Raw genomic sequence first — 15,372 nt, 5'->3', positions numbered from 1 at the left:
TCCGACAGCCGGTCGGTTTATTTTGTTTGTTTTTTCCATTTTTTTACAGTTCATCCCATGCAATGTAGTTAAATAGAAGCCTTTCTCTGCCCCGCTGACTATGACTTAAATTTAACGGCAAGGCAGAATTGCTGGATCTGTCTTCCAGCCAAATCTGATAAGTCGCGATGTGTGTAAAACTGCCTTTGGAGTACCATCTTTTCGTCTGCGCCTAGCGGCATTATGTTTCTTTGTTTTTCTTTTAACAACACTATTATCTCAAACCAGAAGTATTCTACTTTTGAGACACCTATAGTTTAATCGCGTAGCGGACTTGGACTACCAAACATTTTCCAATCTTCCTTAATAATGGTGCACAATATTTTCACCAGGAAAAAACTGATTTCCCCCGCCCCTCCAGGACATGGATAAACGAGGTTGTACGAAAACAACGTAAAATATACCTTCAACACGAATAATTATTCAGCCCGTTCGAACTAATCTTGCCAACATTTCCTGACTATTCGAGGGACGTCAAATGTTGGCAAAAATTAAAGCCAGTCCCGATGGTATACAATGGAAGCATTCAAAAGAGAGAGAAAAAAAAACAAGGAAAATGTCAAGACAATATAAAACTATCATTATTAGTAGCAAGCACTTTAAAATCATTCACATAAAAGAAGAACAAAACAACAACCGTGCACAATTGGGTGTTTCGGAGATTGTTTGCCCATTGCAGCATACGATGATCTCTTTTCTGACGCACCTGCTACTGAAAACGACAGGAGGTACCTTCTCAGTGGAACGCCAAATCGTACCTCTAGGGGCCTGTTCTTCTATCGTAAAGCGTCTCCGAAATGGTAACTGGTACGATCGCTTATTTTCAAAGTTTTTTCGCATTTCACGCGCAAGGCGCATTTTACAAAGCAGATGATTTGTCTTTTCACTGCTGTCCTGCTTATAGCAACCATTAACAACGTCTGCCGCAGTATCAGCAACAGTAGCTTAGTAAGAACTATGTTGCAGTGAAGCGACAGCAGCAGTTAATATGCCAATAACTAATAGCGTTAGCGGCTGCACTATCAGGGCAGCTATTTGCGTTCGGTTCTTCACTTGTTCATATCGGCAGCAGATCGTCTTCGGTGCTTGCCTGCTGCTGCCGCCGCGGCCGCTGCAATTGCGCTTATGTTTGGATGCGTTGTTTGCTGCTGCTGCTGTTGCTGTTGCTGTGCACTACCACCCGCCGTGGCAACAACAACCGGACTAGACAGGGACAGCGGTGTCATAACGGTGTTGTTGATAATGTTTATCTGTTGAGAGTTTTGATGTTGTGCTACGGTTGGCTGCTGTTGTTGTTGCTGCGGCTGCTGCTGTTGGATGTGGATTTGCGTTGTCGTCACTGGTTGTTGGCTATTGGTGGTTGTGATAATTTGTTGCTGCTGCTGTTGCGCTTGTTGTTGCTGCTGCTGCTGCTGTTGCAATTTTAGCTGTAGCTGTTTCGTAGTCATTAACAGTTGTTGATTGGATGTGGCATTCGTCGTTACGTTCAATGTATTGCTGAGTTGTCCACCATGAGGGGATGCTGGGGAAATTCGTTACATGTATGAGTCAGCGGTGCAATCACATAATTATGCGGACCAATGGCCCGCATTATGTTTCATTACTCATGCAAAACAACCGTTACTTATTCTCACTCTGTTGCTTTTTCGCGCTTACCCGTTATAGGTGATGCTATTTTCAGCGTCGAGCCTCCTACCGTTGCCATCTGCTGGCGGTGTTGAGCCACCCGAGCGGCCAGTTGCTTGGTCATGATTGGCGTAGTCCCAGCGCAGCTTACTACGGGTAGCTGGCCAGTGCGAGACCGTTGGCTTATATTCAGTAGCTGAATCTGTTGCCCTGGTTGTCCGGTACTCATCGTCAGCGGTGTACCAGCACGTATACCCTGCTGGCCCAGGCCTTTCATACCAGAGGTGACAATTTGAGCTAAAATAAAACAATATGGAGCACGATTATAATTTCTTTGCTATCTCTTTTTGCGTGGGGGTTCGATGATATCTTACCAATTGGAAGGGAGAGCAAGCTGGAACCACTCGTCTGTGGGTTCGTGAGGACGACGGTTTGGGTTGTTTGTGAGTTGCCTGAAAGTACATTACTGTTGCCACCGGCGTTGATGGTATTTACTACCTGCGTTGTATTAGTTACTGGCACCGATACGAGCAGGCTGGTCGTTTGACCAGTGTTGTTTCCGGCCGAGTTGTTCAGCACACCCGCCGTCGCTCCGGAGGGGGCGGAGGAGAGCGACAACGAGATGGGTTGAGCAAGCCCGGGAATTTGTACCTGTAAAGAAAAGCAAACACAACACTCAGTATGAAGAAATATCAGATCAATCCGAGCAGGCGACGCTTTTTTTGACGGGGTTCCGAAAGAAAAAATAAACGTGTGCGTAGACTCTTTGCTTACATCGAGAAAGGCGTCATTTTAACTCGGTAATGTTCCTTATAATGATGCTCACCTGTACATTTTGCAACCCGGGGATGGAAGTCATTGCACCATGAAGGCTAGCAAAATTCAACCCCTGCAAGTTGACCGTAGTAGGCTGTTGTTGCTGTTGTTGCTGCTGTTGAGAGATAGCCTGGGCTGCTTGGGACTGTTGTTGCTGCGGTTGTTGAGGTTGCTGTTGCACTTGCAGATGCTGCTGCTGCTGCTGTTGCTGCTGCTGAGGAAGAATGGTAACCTGCGGTGGTGGACTAGATAGCGGCGATATCGTGCTGGCGGGTGATTGGATCTGCAGATGCGTTTGAGATTGCTGAGGCGTTTTGGGCGACGGTATGGTAAACTGCAAACCGGGACTCGCCGACGGCAGGTTACCGCTATTGGTAAGGTTTATGCTACTAGATGAGTTCAGTCTTTCGATTAATGCTGGGTTAGTGTTGCTGCTACTGCACACGGTAGTACCACCGTTACTATTGTTGTTGCTGCCGCTGCTGTTGCTGCTAGAGACCGATCCGCCAATGCTCACCACCGAGACCGAGGGATTCTGCATGACCGTACCATCGACGTTAACGCTACCCCCGACGACACCAGCCGTTCCGCTATTCGCGAGCAAAGCACTTAAACCAGACATGTTGTTAAAGATTATGCTGCTGCCACTGTTGCTACTGTTGTTTCCATTCAGTCCTCCGCCACCACCATTGCTATTGCTAGCCAATGAGGCTGACGACGCGTTCGAGTGATCACTGCCGGGAGAAGCGATACTTTGTATCTGCAACTGATCCGTCACGACGGTCCGTCGCATTCCATCGTTGCCGGATGTGGAGGTGGTGACCAGCCCTGGGTTGTTCTGAGCCGCCGACAGTCCCTGAATCTGCAGCTGAATACCATCGCCAGCGTTTCCCCCACCGCCCATTGCGCTGACACGGCGAATCGAACCCCCGAAGGCGGCAGCAACGACGGCCGCAGTGGAGGTTGCAGTCCCAGCAGCGTTCGTGTTAATGTTGAGCACGCGCTGCTGCTGGTTCGCACTGTTGATGATGAGTTTACTGCCCCCGGGCGTGGCTATCCCGCTAGTGCCCGCGAACGTACCCCCACCGGCGTTGGTGCTGGAGACGGCGTTCGTACTGGACACCACCTGGCCACCGGACGATGACGCAGCGGCTGCCGCGGCCGCAGCGGCAGCAACGTTGAAGCTCTGCGGTAAATTGGAGGTTGTCAGAATCGCTGGTGGCGAAGCCAGTTGCGTAGCAAGGGCCGACATAGTAACGCGAATATTTCCCGCCGAGTGCTGAGTTACCTGCTGCTGCGGATGTTGTAGCTGCTGCTGCTGGATGCCTACTTGCGATGTCGGATGCTGTTGCTGCTGCTGCTGCTGCTGAATATCGCTTGCTTGGATGTTAATCAACTGTTGAGTGTTTGATCCGGTGCCGCTGCTGACGGTGATGAGGTTGGCGTGGTTCAGGACACGGTTCTGGCTCGCTTGCGCTTGTTGGATACTTATTTTGCGCGCTCCAACGCTGTTGAAAAGGGCCGCTGCCGCGCTGCCACTTATCGTCGTCGTCGTTGTACCACCCACACCGACAGATTGATGATGATGGATGGTATGCTGCTGGTGCTGGTGTTGCTGCTGTTGTTGCTGTTGCTGATGATGCTGTTGCACATCGGCCACTGTTTTACCAGCGGGCAACGTTAGACTACTGCTCAGCACCGGCGAATTTGTCATTGCAGCCGGTGCACTATTGAGAAGGCTCAGAATCGCTGCGTTGCTATTCGATTTGACGCTAGGTTGTTGTTGCTGCTGTTGTTGTTGCTGTTGTTGTTGTTGCTGCTGCTGTTGTTGCTGCTGTTGCTGCTGCTGCTGCTGCTGCTGCTGCTGCTGCTGCTGCTGCTGCTGCGCCTGTTGTTGCTGTTGTCGGTTAAACTGATTTGCCGAGTTCATGATACTTATTGCAATCGCTTTGATTTCCGGGTTTGTTGTGTGTATCGTATTCTGGCTCTGTTGCTGTTGTTGCTGCTGTTGCAGTTGTTGGCCAGCATTTTGTCCCTGTTGAGCTTGTATCTGCAGCTGCCCGGCGGTGGTTGGCTGCTGCTGCGCCAGTGTGGACACTAGGTTACCGGAAGCATCACGCGTTACCTTGGCGTTATCCAGGCGCACGAGCAACGGAACGGCATTTCCCATGCCACGTGCACCAGCCTGATTGATAATGGTCGCCGTTTGTCCGCCCGAGGAGAAGGTGAAACTCTGAGGCGCATTACCGACCGTTGCGTTGCCCGCCGACCCGCCACCTGCAGTTCCTGCACCACCGCCCTGCGTTGCAAGCACCTGCTGGTGGCCCGCGGCGTTGGTTGTCATCGTAAGGTTCGATATCTGCCCGGATGGTTGCAGCAAAAGCAGCGATCCGTTGCTCAAGCTGAGCGTCTGCTGCTGCTGCACACCCTGGTGGTGTTGTTGTTGTGGTGCCGCTTGTGTTTGCGATTGTAGCGTGATGGTCGTTCCATGTGGCGTTGCGACGGTCGACGATGTACCGCTGCCCACGGTGGCCACCACTCCACCAGTGGCAGTACTGGTTGTATCACAAGCACCGGCAGTGAACAGTTGCTGCTGTTGTTGCTGTTGCTGTTGCTGGTGGCCACCTGCTGCAGCTGCGGCTGCTGCTGCCGCTATCAGATGCTGTGGCTGAATGTGAATCTGCGTTTGCTGCTGTGTAGGTTGCGTCAATTGTGCCTGCGCCGTGGAGACCCCGGGTGCCGGGCTGATACTGATAATGTTTGCCCCCGAAGCGGTCGCAGCGGATATCAACTGCTGATGGGTCAGCGTTTGATGCACGTTCGTCGCCGTCGCCGTTGTCGCTGGTACCGCTGCCAGCGGTTGGGGTTGCTGGGCCTGATTGCCGGGCAGCGTGTTCGGGTTGGTGGCGTTCAGGGTGATGCTGCCGTTGGCACCGGCACCGGTCGCTGTAGCAATTTGTGACGCCAACGTGGGATTTGTCGCTTGCAGCCGGGTTAGCAATGCTTGGGTAGGGTGCGATTGCTGCTGAAGTCGTTGTTGAATTTGCGATATTTGTTGCTGCACAAGCGTTTGTTGCTGCTGCTGATGAGTTTGTTGTTGTTGTTGCTGCTGATGCTGTTGCTGCTGCTGCTGTTGTTGCTGTTGCTGCTGTTGCTGTTGTTGTTGCATTATTTGCTGTTGATGCTGTTGTGCTTGTTGTTGTTGTTGTTGCAGTTGTTGCTGCTGCTGTTGCTGAACATTTTGCTCCCGCATGCCGGCCGTATGGAGAACCTTCGGAATCTGGCCCGGAACGAGGTGAGTGATTTTGACCGACTTTCTTCCCTCCTCGGTGAAGATTTCCGTAAACTGCTGAATATACCGATGCGCATGGGCACGCGTTCCCAGCGAGAACTGGCAAGCCTCTCCGTTGCGTTCGTTCTCACGGTAGTCGCGATCGACGTATAGCTCCCCGAGGTACTCCGAGTTTGAGGGACGCTGAAAGATGGACAGCTTGATGTGGTAGACGCGCGTATCGCCCCGATTGACGACGCGGTCCGTCTCGAGAATGTACTCCTCGATTAGCTGCGGAATGCAGTCGCGGCTCTCCTTCGGTGCCTCGTACTTGCGGGCGTACTTTTCCACATTCACATCGGCGGGTGCCGCCAGTTCGGGCAACTCCAAGCTAGGCAGGTTCACTGTTGGCACCACTTCGGAGGGTTTTTTGGGCTGGGTGAAGCTCACCACACCGCGCCGGGCAACGTGCGGGCGCGGCGGACGCGCTCGATACTTGTTGATAAAGTCACTCAGCTCCAGTCCGAAGTTGTGCGTGAACTGGTCCGTTTTCCTCTTGCGATTCACGGCCACCTGGGAGAACTTTTTGGCCTGCCGCCGGATCGGCGCGGTGTTGAGCAAATGTCGACGGTGCTGCTGATTGATGACCATCATGCCGACGGCTGGGTTCGGATCGAGGCAGAGCGGTTCCGCGGTGGCCAGCACGAGTTGACTTTCCAGCGCCAGCTTGTCCTCGGCACTCCACTCACCGTCCGCCGTGAGGAGGTTCAAGTCGGCCAGTAAAGTCTTAAAGTGCGTAAATCAATTATAGCATATCAAATACAGACTCATCCCGTGTGTTGACGTGCTAGGGTTTACCTGATTGGTGGGTTTCAGCAGAACGTGGAAAGTATCACAGGTAAACATAGGAAACGATTGCCGATAGTCGCGCACCTCCGCGACCACACAACCGCAGTAGAACAGCCTGGGACACTTGCTCTCCAGAATGTCCACCAGCACGAGTGGCAACTCTTCCCGGTCGATGCAGTCCAGCAGCTCCTCCTCTTCGTATGGCCATCGCATCGTTTCCTGCAAAAGTTCGCTACTGAGATCACCACCAGCACCGGACGGTATCGAACCCTCGTACGACGCAAATGGAGGACCGACGCCGGTACCCATCGCCGAAGTGGCCGCAAGATTGGCAGCAGCTCCACTCTTTGATATCTGCAAAAAAAAAACAATGGGAAACCGATTAGGTAACTGCAGAGAATTTCCCTCCCCCTGTTTGTGTTTCGATACAAGTAATACGTACATTTCGGCCCGCGTCATTTTGCGATCCTATTCGAAATGCTAGCGAGTATCCTTTATTGCCCGGATAGAGATTGACAATAAGCGTGTTCAGCTGTTCGCGTAAGATGAGCTTTTCCAGTAGAAACGATGTACTGCGCAGGTTTAGCCGGTCACACGTCTCACCGCTGTCCTCCTCCTCCGCCAACAGCTCCAGATACAATTCCTTAAGTTTGTCATGAATGTTGAACCGTTCAACCCCCACACCCACGCTGCCGCTACCGCGGGCATTCGTCGTTCCGGATGGAGTATTTGGTGTCCCACTGACCTGCTGCTGCAGCCTCTGCCATTGGCCCGGACTAGTGATGGTACTACCATTCCCAGTAATACCGTCATCAACACCACCGCCGCCACTCCCCACGTCACCACCGCTGTTATGATGATGATGATGGTGATGATGGTGATGATGATGGTGGTGATGTTGCTGACTTGGGCTGGTGGTGTTTGTGCCGCTGGTGATGGAAGACGCCGATGGCGTGGGCGAGGAAGCCAGAAACAGGGACGAGGAAGCAGTGGAGGCCGAGAGTTTGGATTTCTTCGACGGAGAACCACTTCCGTAGCCGGACGATTCCGACGCGACCCGCTTTTCCAAATGATGATGATGGTGAAGGTGTTGGTGGTGGTGGTGGTGGTTGACTGCTGGGGACGCGGGGTTCAGTGACTTGGACGGCGTCGACGAAGTCGCGGTCGTTCGCCCGGTCGGTGAGGACGACGGTGATGGTGATGCTAGCAGGGTTGCCGGCGGGGACAGGGAGTGATGGCTGGTGGTGGTCAGTGAGGCGAACGTCGGTGATGGCGAGGCCGGATTGGGACTGTCGCCGGAGGACGATGTGTTGAACAGTGGCGTGCTGTCATTAAGTATAGGACTGGGAAGATTCGGATACTGTGGCGGAGGATCGATCAGCAGTGACGATTGCCTCGAGGGAGATTTTCTCAGCTTGCAGTAGGCATCATTTAGCATGTACTAAAACGAGAACGAATGAGGAAAGTGGATTGTTGGTGTCATACCGTACGGAGGGATAAGGTGTGTGCCTCTTACATCGGCTTCTTGACATGACGCTGGTTCCAAGCTTTGCATTGTGCTCGATGCCACCGCCGATTGTCGTCGTTTGTTGATACATTCACCTTGTGAGCGATTGTGGAAATCGCTCTATTTGAGAAACAGTGGCCCGATCCAGGGAACTCTTGCCACTTCCTACATTGAGTTAGCTTACATAAGAAACCTGCAAGAGGACACATCAGCGATTAGTACTCCCGTGCGTGCAGCGGATCGGAGAACATTTTTTTCCCGCAGAACCGATAGATATTGTAGGCCTACACCGCTACCGCACCGGTTAGCATGAGACGAGACAACCGATGCGACAGACAAACACTTTCGCCGACCGATTGAGCTGAAGGTTACGCGGACCGCAAGATTCCTAACACATCTCGTACTGTCGTCACTTCCGTGCGATGGTGAGGCACGCAAAACAACGTATGATTATTTGAAACAAAAAACAGCTCGGCGCAGCTAACAACAGTGCTATGCCCTTTACTTGCACCTCGAAGGTTTACTTTGTGCGTGATGTGTACGGCATGGTTTACACATTTCTCTTTCGTATTTTGTTCGCAAGAATTGACGCTCGCCGCCAATTCGCTACTAACTGCTGCCAGCCGATGCTGCAACTAGTGTTGGACGTGCACTTGGACCTGGTCAAGTGCCGTCATCTTCACCTCACTTCAAACGACCCGCGACGGGAAATAACATTCGTTCCAAATGCTTACTATATATTCTCACTGCGCCCAGAGTCGATTTTTCCTGCTTCGCAGTGGGCTGCGGATTCTGGCGGAGCACGGCCTGGACTGGTCGATCTCGAGTGTCACGATATCACGGTAAACCGTGCGCGAATCCCACACTCGATTCAACTTCTTTTCGCTACCAATCCGGACAATCGTACTGCATTTGGCGTTTCAAGGAAACATAATACACATCGGCTCGATGATATCCGCGAGTCGCGAAGACTGGAACAACTGTCAGCTGCAGCAGAAGAGCACAGGGACAACAGCAACAACAATGTAGGGAATCCTTGGATCCACTATTTCAGGAGCATCACTTTATCTGCGGAGTCACACTAACGTTCGACACACTTGACTCCGCCACGCAACGGTACGTTCAGTTTGCGATTATCGTGCAATGGAGCGATGGGAAGAAACTGTGAATCCTGTTTTCACAAACATTCATTTTTTCTCTACGTTTTCGCTAAAACCTCGTTGACTGCTGCTTTCCGATGCCTGCTCCTTCTTTGATAGACTGATTGTCAGCTTTTCTCGTTTTCACTCACATTACCCGATCGGTGATCTTTCTCCCTCACACTCGTAGGTAGTGTTGGCAGAATCGGGATTCGGAAGATTCTAAGATTCAATCCCTAGACGGATTCCAAAGATTCGATCTGACAGATTCTAAAGATTTGGATCCCATTTAGAAAAATTCCTAGAACCTATTTTTTACAAAGAAATACAGTAGAATGTCCATTATCGGAGTTGCTCTACCCAACCAAACCCATTTCATCAGGACCAGACCATTTTTACCAGATTCTGAATCGGATTCTGGGGATTCAAATTAGGATAAACAATTTCCAGACCGACATTGATTTGTTTACATGATGATGATGATGATGATGAGTCCCACCGCTTACCCCTACATAGGTTTGAGAGAGACGAAAGTATCTTACGATATTAAATATAAATCATCAAACGAGAGGGGGCATTGGGGCATTACTCTCCAGAACAATCGTATCCAACTCTGCTCCATTCATACAACGGTCGCCATCAATTGCACAAGGAGGTATATCTTAGATTTCCCAACTAGCAAAAGGAGACCACTTTCCGGAGTAGGGCAGGTATTTTCGTACAGTATTGGTTAACACCGCCAGCTATCAATGATTGATAGTGTGGTGAAACCCACGAGTACTACTTAAGGAACCTGATCTTGTTCCTTCCATACAACGGTCCCGAGCAATCACCTCGAAAGGTAAATCGCCGAGTCCCCCAAGGTTAACGAGGCACCACTTTCCAGAGTGTAAGAGGGCATTTCTGCTCTGTTTGTAGTTCCCACTGCCAATTACATAGTGACCCAACTAAAGCGAGATGTGTAGATACTATTAGTTCTTTTCGTACAGCCATGACCACCAATTGTCCTCATTTACGCGCGCGTGTCTCAAAACTATGTAGACTCATTCATTCTATTAATATAAATTAGATAATAAAAATAAAAAGTTCCTGTTCATTTTTTTACTCATCATCATCATAATCAAAGACCATGTTGACAAATGCAATACTACGAGCTCAAAAACTACAACATTTACTAAATACATTGCAAGCACAGCGTCAGACTACCCGCTCTCTCGATATCCTGTTGTACCAATGTACTCCTTTAAAAAACAATGAATTTCGGGACAGTTCTCGGGTAAATCAGTTAGTCTGCATATTCCCAAAAAGGACTAGGTTGTTCGTGTTGTTTGAATACAATTAGAAGAATAATGTCAACTATACTGATATTCTTATGTAAATCATTCATTGAATTAATGAATGAAAAATTGGCATTAGATGAGCGTGTATGATATGACGGATTGGGATTCGGATCCGAAGATCCGGATCTAAGAATGGATTTGAATCGAAAGATTCGAATCCCTGTAGGGATTCAGTTTCTCCATCACTACTCGCAGGTATCGCTGTCGCGGCCTGGCTGTCAAATTGTGTGCGAAAGTTATAGCGCCGGTTTGGCGGCTTGAAAGGCTAGTCGGCTTTGCCAAGGTTTCGAAACGAAGCTGATAGTAAAGTTGTTTTTCACTGCGACTGCAATATTTACCTTATGGCTAAGGTTACTTAAAAAACTTAAATAATAAAATTATTGGTTGTTAAATAATAAATTTATATAATTAAATTTGTTGTTGGCTGTCCGCGACTTCGCCAGTTAGAAAATCAACCAACGAGAGCCGAGGAGCTACCTTGCCGGCGTGGGTTCGAATCCCAACCGAGACCGGATGCTGCCCTGTACGAGAGGACTGACTATCCAAGGCTAGTAAGCCCATAATGCAGGCAGCAGGGAAGACCGAAGATGGTAGTTACTCCAAGAAGAAGAAGGAAAATTAATTTATTGCCTATGACGGTTGAGTTAAACCTGAGCCGTTGATTGGATTAAACAGTTCCAAGTATAATACTGATTGGAAGTAAACTTTTTTCTTTTGACGACTTGAGGATTATTTTCCTAACTTCCAATTAACCCTCAAGCGTTTGAAATCGTGTGACGACAATTCAAAGTTGACCACCCAAAGTGGCTGCGTGCTTTGACAGTCGGCATTCTGTTGAAAAATACATGAATACTAGTGGTGGGAAAATCCAATCCCTGCAGGGATTCGAGTCTTTTGATTCAAATCGTTTCTGAGATCCGGATCGTCGAATCCGAGTTCCAATCCGTTGTAAAGCATAAATACAATTGTCATCACGTAATTGTTTTATTCAAAGCATACTCACATATAAACTTTTTATCAGCTTTATTTTTCACATATTCCGATAGGGTTTCTTGGTTTTATTTTCCTCAAAGTTTCATGTTACATTTCACCACGCTTGTTATTTCCTTGTTCATATTATCGTGTTCAGCAGTCGCTCTGCTTTTGTGTAACTACTCTTATCTCAAGATTTGTTGGTAGTTTTGGTTGGTATCATTTGTTTTGTTTGTAGTTTTTATTTCTTTTGTTCAGTTTGTTCTGCTTCGACATTCCTGGTTTGTTCTATAATCCCATTCACTTTTATATACTTTTTGTGCGACTTTTCGTGTCCCTAGTTTTATTTAATTACTCACCTTTATTGTATGACTATTTGCCGACGGTTTTGCTCTGATCTTTCCTGTCAAACTCAGTTTGTGCTGGGTTTAAGTGTTTGTTTGTTGAAAGTATCTGCTCTTTCCTAATTCTAACCCAGTTGACCTGATCACTGCAGGCGATTGTTGTTCCGGTTTGTATTGACCCCGCGCGCACACTGCCATTATTGTTGTGTCGCCACAATACATGCGTCGTTCTCTGTTAATGTTCTTGCAGTATAAGTGAAATTTTAATAATTATTACTAGGTGATTTTTGTTTTCTTGTTTTCAGTTTCCATACATCAATCATTTAGTTTTAACTTGCTCTCATTTCTCCGCACATCCGCACTATTGTATTATCGAGCTTTCGGTACCTTCTTTTCTATACAGCTATATAAAAGAGTTATGCACTCACGCGCGCTGCCCAAAAGGATTTTGGTTTTCTTTTCTTCTACTGTTGTTTTTTGTTGCTTCGTGCAAGTTGCGATGCGCGTTTGCTTTCTGTTGATTTCTGCTTTTTACCTTCGATTTATGCCAATTTATTTTGATAGGTATTTATATACTTCTATATCAATCTGTTGCTGATGAACACGTTCTTTTTTTTTGCACATTCCGGCTTCTCACCCCCATCACACAGTTTCTCTCTTGCCCCTTGCGTGTCCTTCTGGTTAGTCTACTTTGTTCGCAGGTTTTCCTCTAAGTTAAAGAAAATGCACTAGAGATGATTTTCTACCACCCCTCGTATTGCACGTTCTCAGCGCTTATAGTGTAATCGTTTGCTAACAATTATGTGGTTTCTCGTGCGATTTATGTAATCGTCCACCATTTCTTTCCAACCCCTATATCATCAGAGCCACAGTACTGGCGGGCCAAACAGATGTTTTTTTTTTAAAAGGGACTTTGTAGTCTGTCTGAAGTCCGCATTGGCGTGTTCCGCGTGTTAACGCAATGCTTGTTCTGTCCTTTCTCTGCCAGCTGGTGGCTAGCGCCTGGGAGTACATAATTCTACGTGTTAAATGGTTGCAGAATATATTGCTTAACTGCCTAATTGCTGTGTGGCTAACAGGTCAGTAGCGATTTCTAACACTCCAGCTTGATGAAAGTACGCGTACATACACAGTAGTAGGTGCAGTGTTTCATCACTCCCAGCATTCACTTTCGGAGCCCGTGCTTGCATGCTCTCGGTTATCCGGACACAGATTGAGACAGTGGCTCAATTAATTTGCTTCACTATTTTTTTTTTCGCCTGTTCTGGTCGCGCGAAAGCTCTAGGAATGGAGAGTCAGTGACAAATTGACTAACACAGTAGAAGGAAGGTACGAAGGTGGGTGTTTTGCTACGAAATCCGTACAAGAAGAGATATCTTTACAAGGGAGCAATAACTTTAACGAAAAATAGTACATCTGTTGCATCTGCTTGTTCATCTGGTTATTTTATATACTTATATACGGATTTATACAAGTATATTCATGTGTATGTTTATGTATGTATAAACGATACATATTTTTACTGTTCAGATTTTCTAGGTTTATTTCCGTGTAAACGGGGTCTGATTTCCGTAAGATCCTCCTGCAGCTTCTGTTTCACTATCTTTATCCCAAAACCACCCTTCATGCAGGTTCTGCCAACCGTCTTTTGCGTCTCCATCGTCTTCATCTTGCGGCGACTTAGTTTGACCGTTTCTGTGCATGAGACGATTGTTTATTGTTTGCTAGGTATACGGAGTGTTTCTTTAATGTACGGTACATATTAATTATGATTTTGTCTATGATTTGTATGTGTTGCCTGTGGGGTGGTGAATGTTGCTTTACCGCACCCGGGTCCATATAGCAATAGAAATAAAATAAATAACAATAATTTTACACATCTATTCTCGCTCCTGTGGTTACCCCCTCGATTTTGTTGCACATATCTATCGAGCTAAATTTTATAATCGCTCTACAACCACCTACAGTTTATGTTCTTTAATGCTTGCTCTCTCTCTAATGTTTGATTCGATCACGTTCACAGACATATTCCAAAGCTTTCGGAACAGATGATTGCCCAGAGTATATTTTTAACCACATATTTTTTTTATGTGGAATAAAAATCTTAGGCAGAAAAAACACTGCATATTCTACGAGATGTTTCTGATTTTTTACCTTCTTTCGGTCGATGTCCATCGTTTGCTTTACGTCGTCGTTAAAAACCAAAATGCATCACTTTTAACAAATAGAGCTTGCATAAATATAAACCACCAGTAACGAAATGGGAACATCAAATATTCTCCGAATTAGGATAGTTATCAGGATGAACTTTACGTTTTCATACTTTACATTCTTTCATCAGCAAGGTGTATCAAAAGTCTTCTTTTAAATCCGAGTTGCACTATCAAGCACTATCTCAGCATGAATTTCTCGTCTTTCCAACCGAGGAACAATAGAGTCATTAATGTTCTGTATTCTTCAAATTGTAACCAAAAGACAACATAAACATAGGAAAACAAATTTTTCCTCCTCAGATTTATTCATTTAGCCCATCTTTCTTACGTAATACCGTCGTCTTCGGTTCAAGTGTGAGGTGAGTACGTGTTTGTATGTTTTCTTTAATGATAATCTATGTTGTTTTCTGGTTTTCCGTTTCAATTTTGGGATTGTGTCTCTATTCTTTGACTTTCTTTGTTCTACTCGTTACCCACTTTACTCACTAATGGTGGCGGTGAAGCAAGGGCGAAGAAATTACTATTTACATCTTTTATCATTATCTTCTCACCGTTTTCACCGAAAGATACTACGACTACTTCGTCACCTTGTCAGGTGCCTCGCGTTCAAAATACTGCGAAGGACGTTCCACAACATATTCCAACTGTCTTCTTTTGTTTATAGAGTTCTGTGTGTGTATTTGTTTGTTTTACTTATGTTGCAATGTTTATTAGCTTGTTTATCTTGTTAATTTCGGTTTTAGCTTCATTATGAATTTTTGCATGCTATTCCCCATTTGATTTTATTTTTGCAGTTTTACACTTTTACCGAAACATAAATTTGCACTTTTATATAGCGAAACAAAACTAGGAGATAACATGGAGCATGAAATGAACTTTTTGTTGTTTTGCTTTGAATTGTTCGTACCAAATTAATGAAGCATTTTTCCATCACAAGTGACGAATGTGGTGAATGAAACATTACAAAAGCGTACCATTAGACAGCGAGTCTCGAAGCCTTAACTCCTTCCTAAACTCACGTACACCTCGTGCGCCAAGAAAACTGTCTGCGTTTGGTTACGTGAGTCGATCTTTTTCCTTTTCCTGTGTTGTTCACTACTTTAACATCTATAATAAACACCATTCATTTGCTATCATTTTCGTTCAGATATTGTTTGTTTGTTTGTTTGTTTTTTTCTCTCTCTATACCATCGATAAAGCTATACAAAATTGCCATCTGATTCTGATTGGTTATGTTGGTTCGTGTAGTTTTGTTT

The 15,372-nt window shown here is 46.8% G+C and overlaps 1 protein-coding gene across 1 annotated transcript; it reads right to left on the bottom strand.

Annotated features, from left to right (window-relative positions):
* Positions 1-585: 585 nt before the first annotated feature.
* On the bottom strand, positions 586-9,299 carry LOC131258765 (uncharacterized). Its single transcript, XM_058260145.1, has 10 exons — positions 8,843-9,299; positions 8,118-8,301; positions 7,044-8,042; positions 6,611-6,955; positions 4,370-6,538; positions 2,663-4,270; positions 2,492-2,611; positions 2,040-2,316; positions 1,696-1,962; positions 586-1,561 (listed from the first exon to the last, which is right to left on the bottom strand). The coding sequence occupies exons 2-10, from the start codon at positions 8,154-8,156 to the stop codon at positions 1,089-1,091; spliced, it is 6,297 nt and encodes a 2,098-aa protein (XP_058116128.1). The 5' UTR covers positions 8,157-8,301; positions 8,843-9,299; the 3' UTR covers positions 586-1,088.
* Positions 9,300-15,372: the final 6,073 nt, after the last annotated feature.

The sequence above is a fragment of the Anopheles coustani genome, chromosome 3, assembly GCF_943734705.1.
Source record: "Anopheles coustani chromosome 3, idAnoCousDA_361_x.2, whole genome shotgun sequence".
In the NCBI taxonomy this organism is placed as follows: Eukaryota; Metazoa; Arthropoda; class Insecta; order Diptera; family Culicidae; genus Anopheles; species Anopheles coustani.
This window is presented reverse-complemented; position numbering and strand designations above follow the sequence as displayed.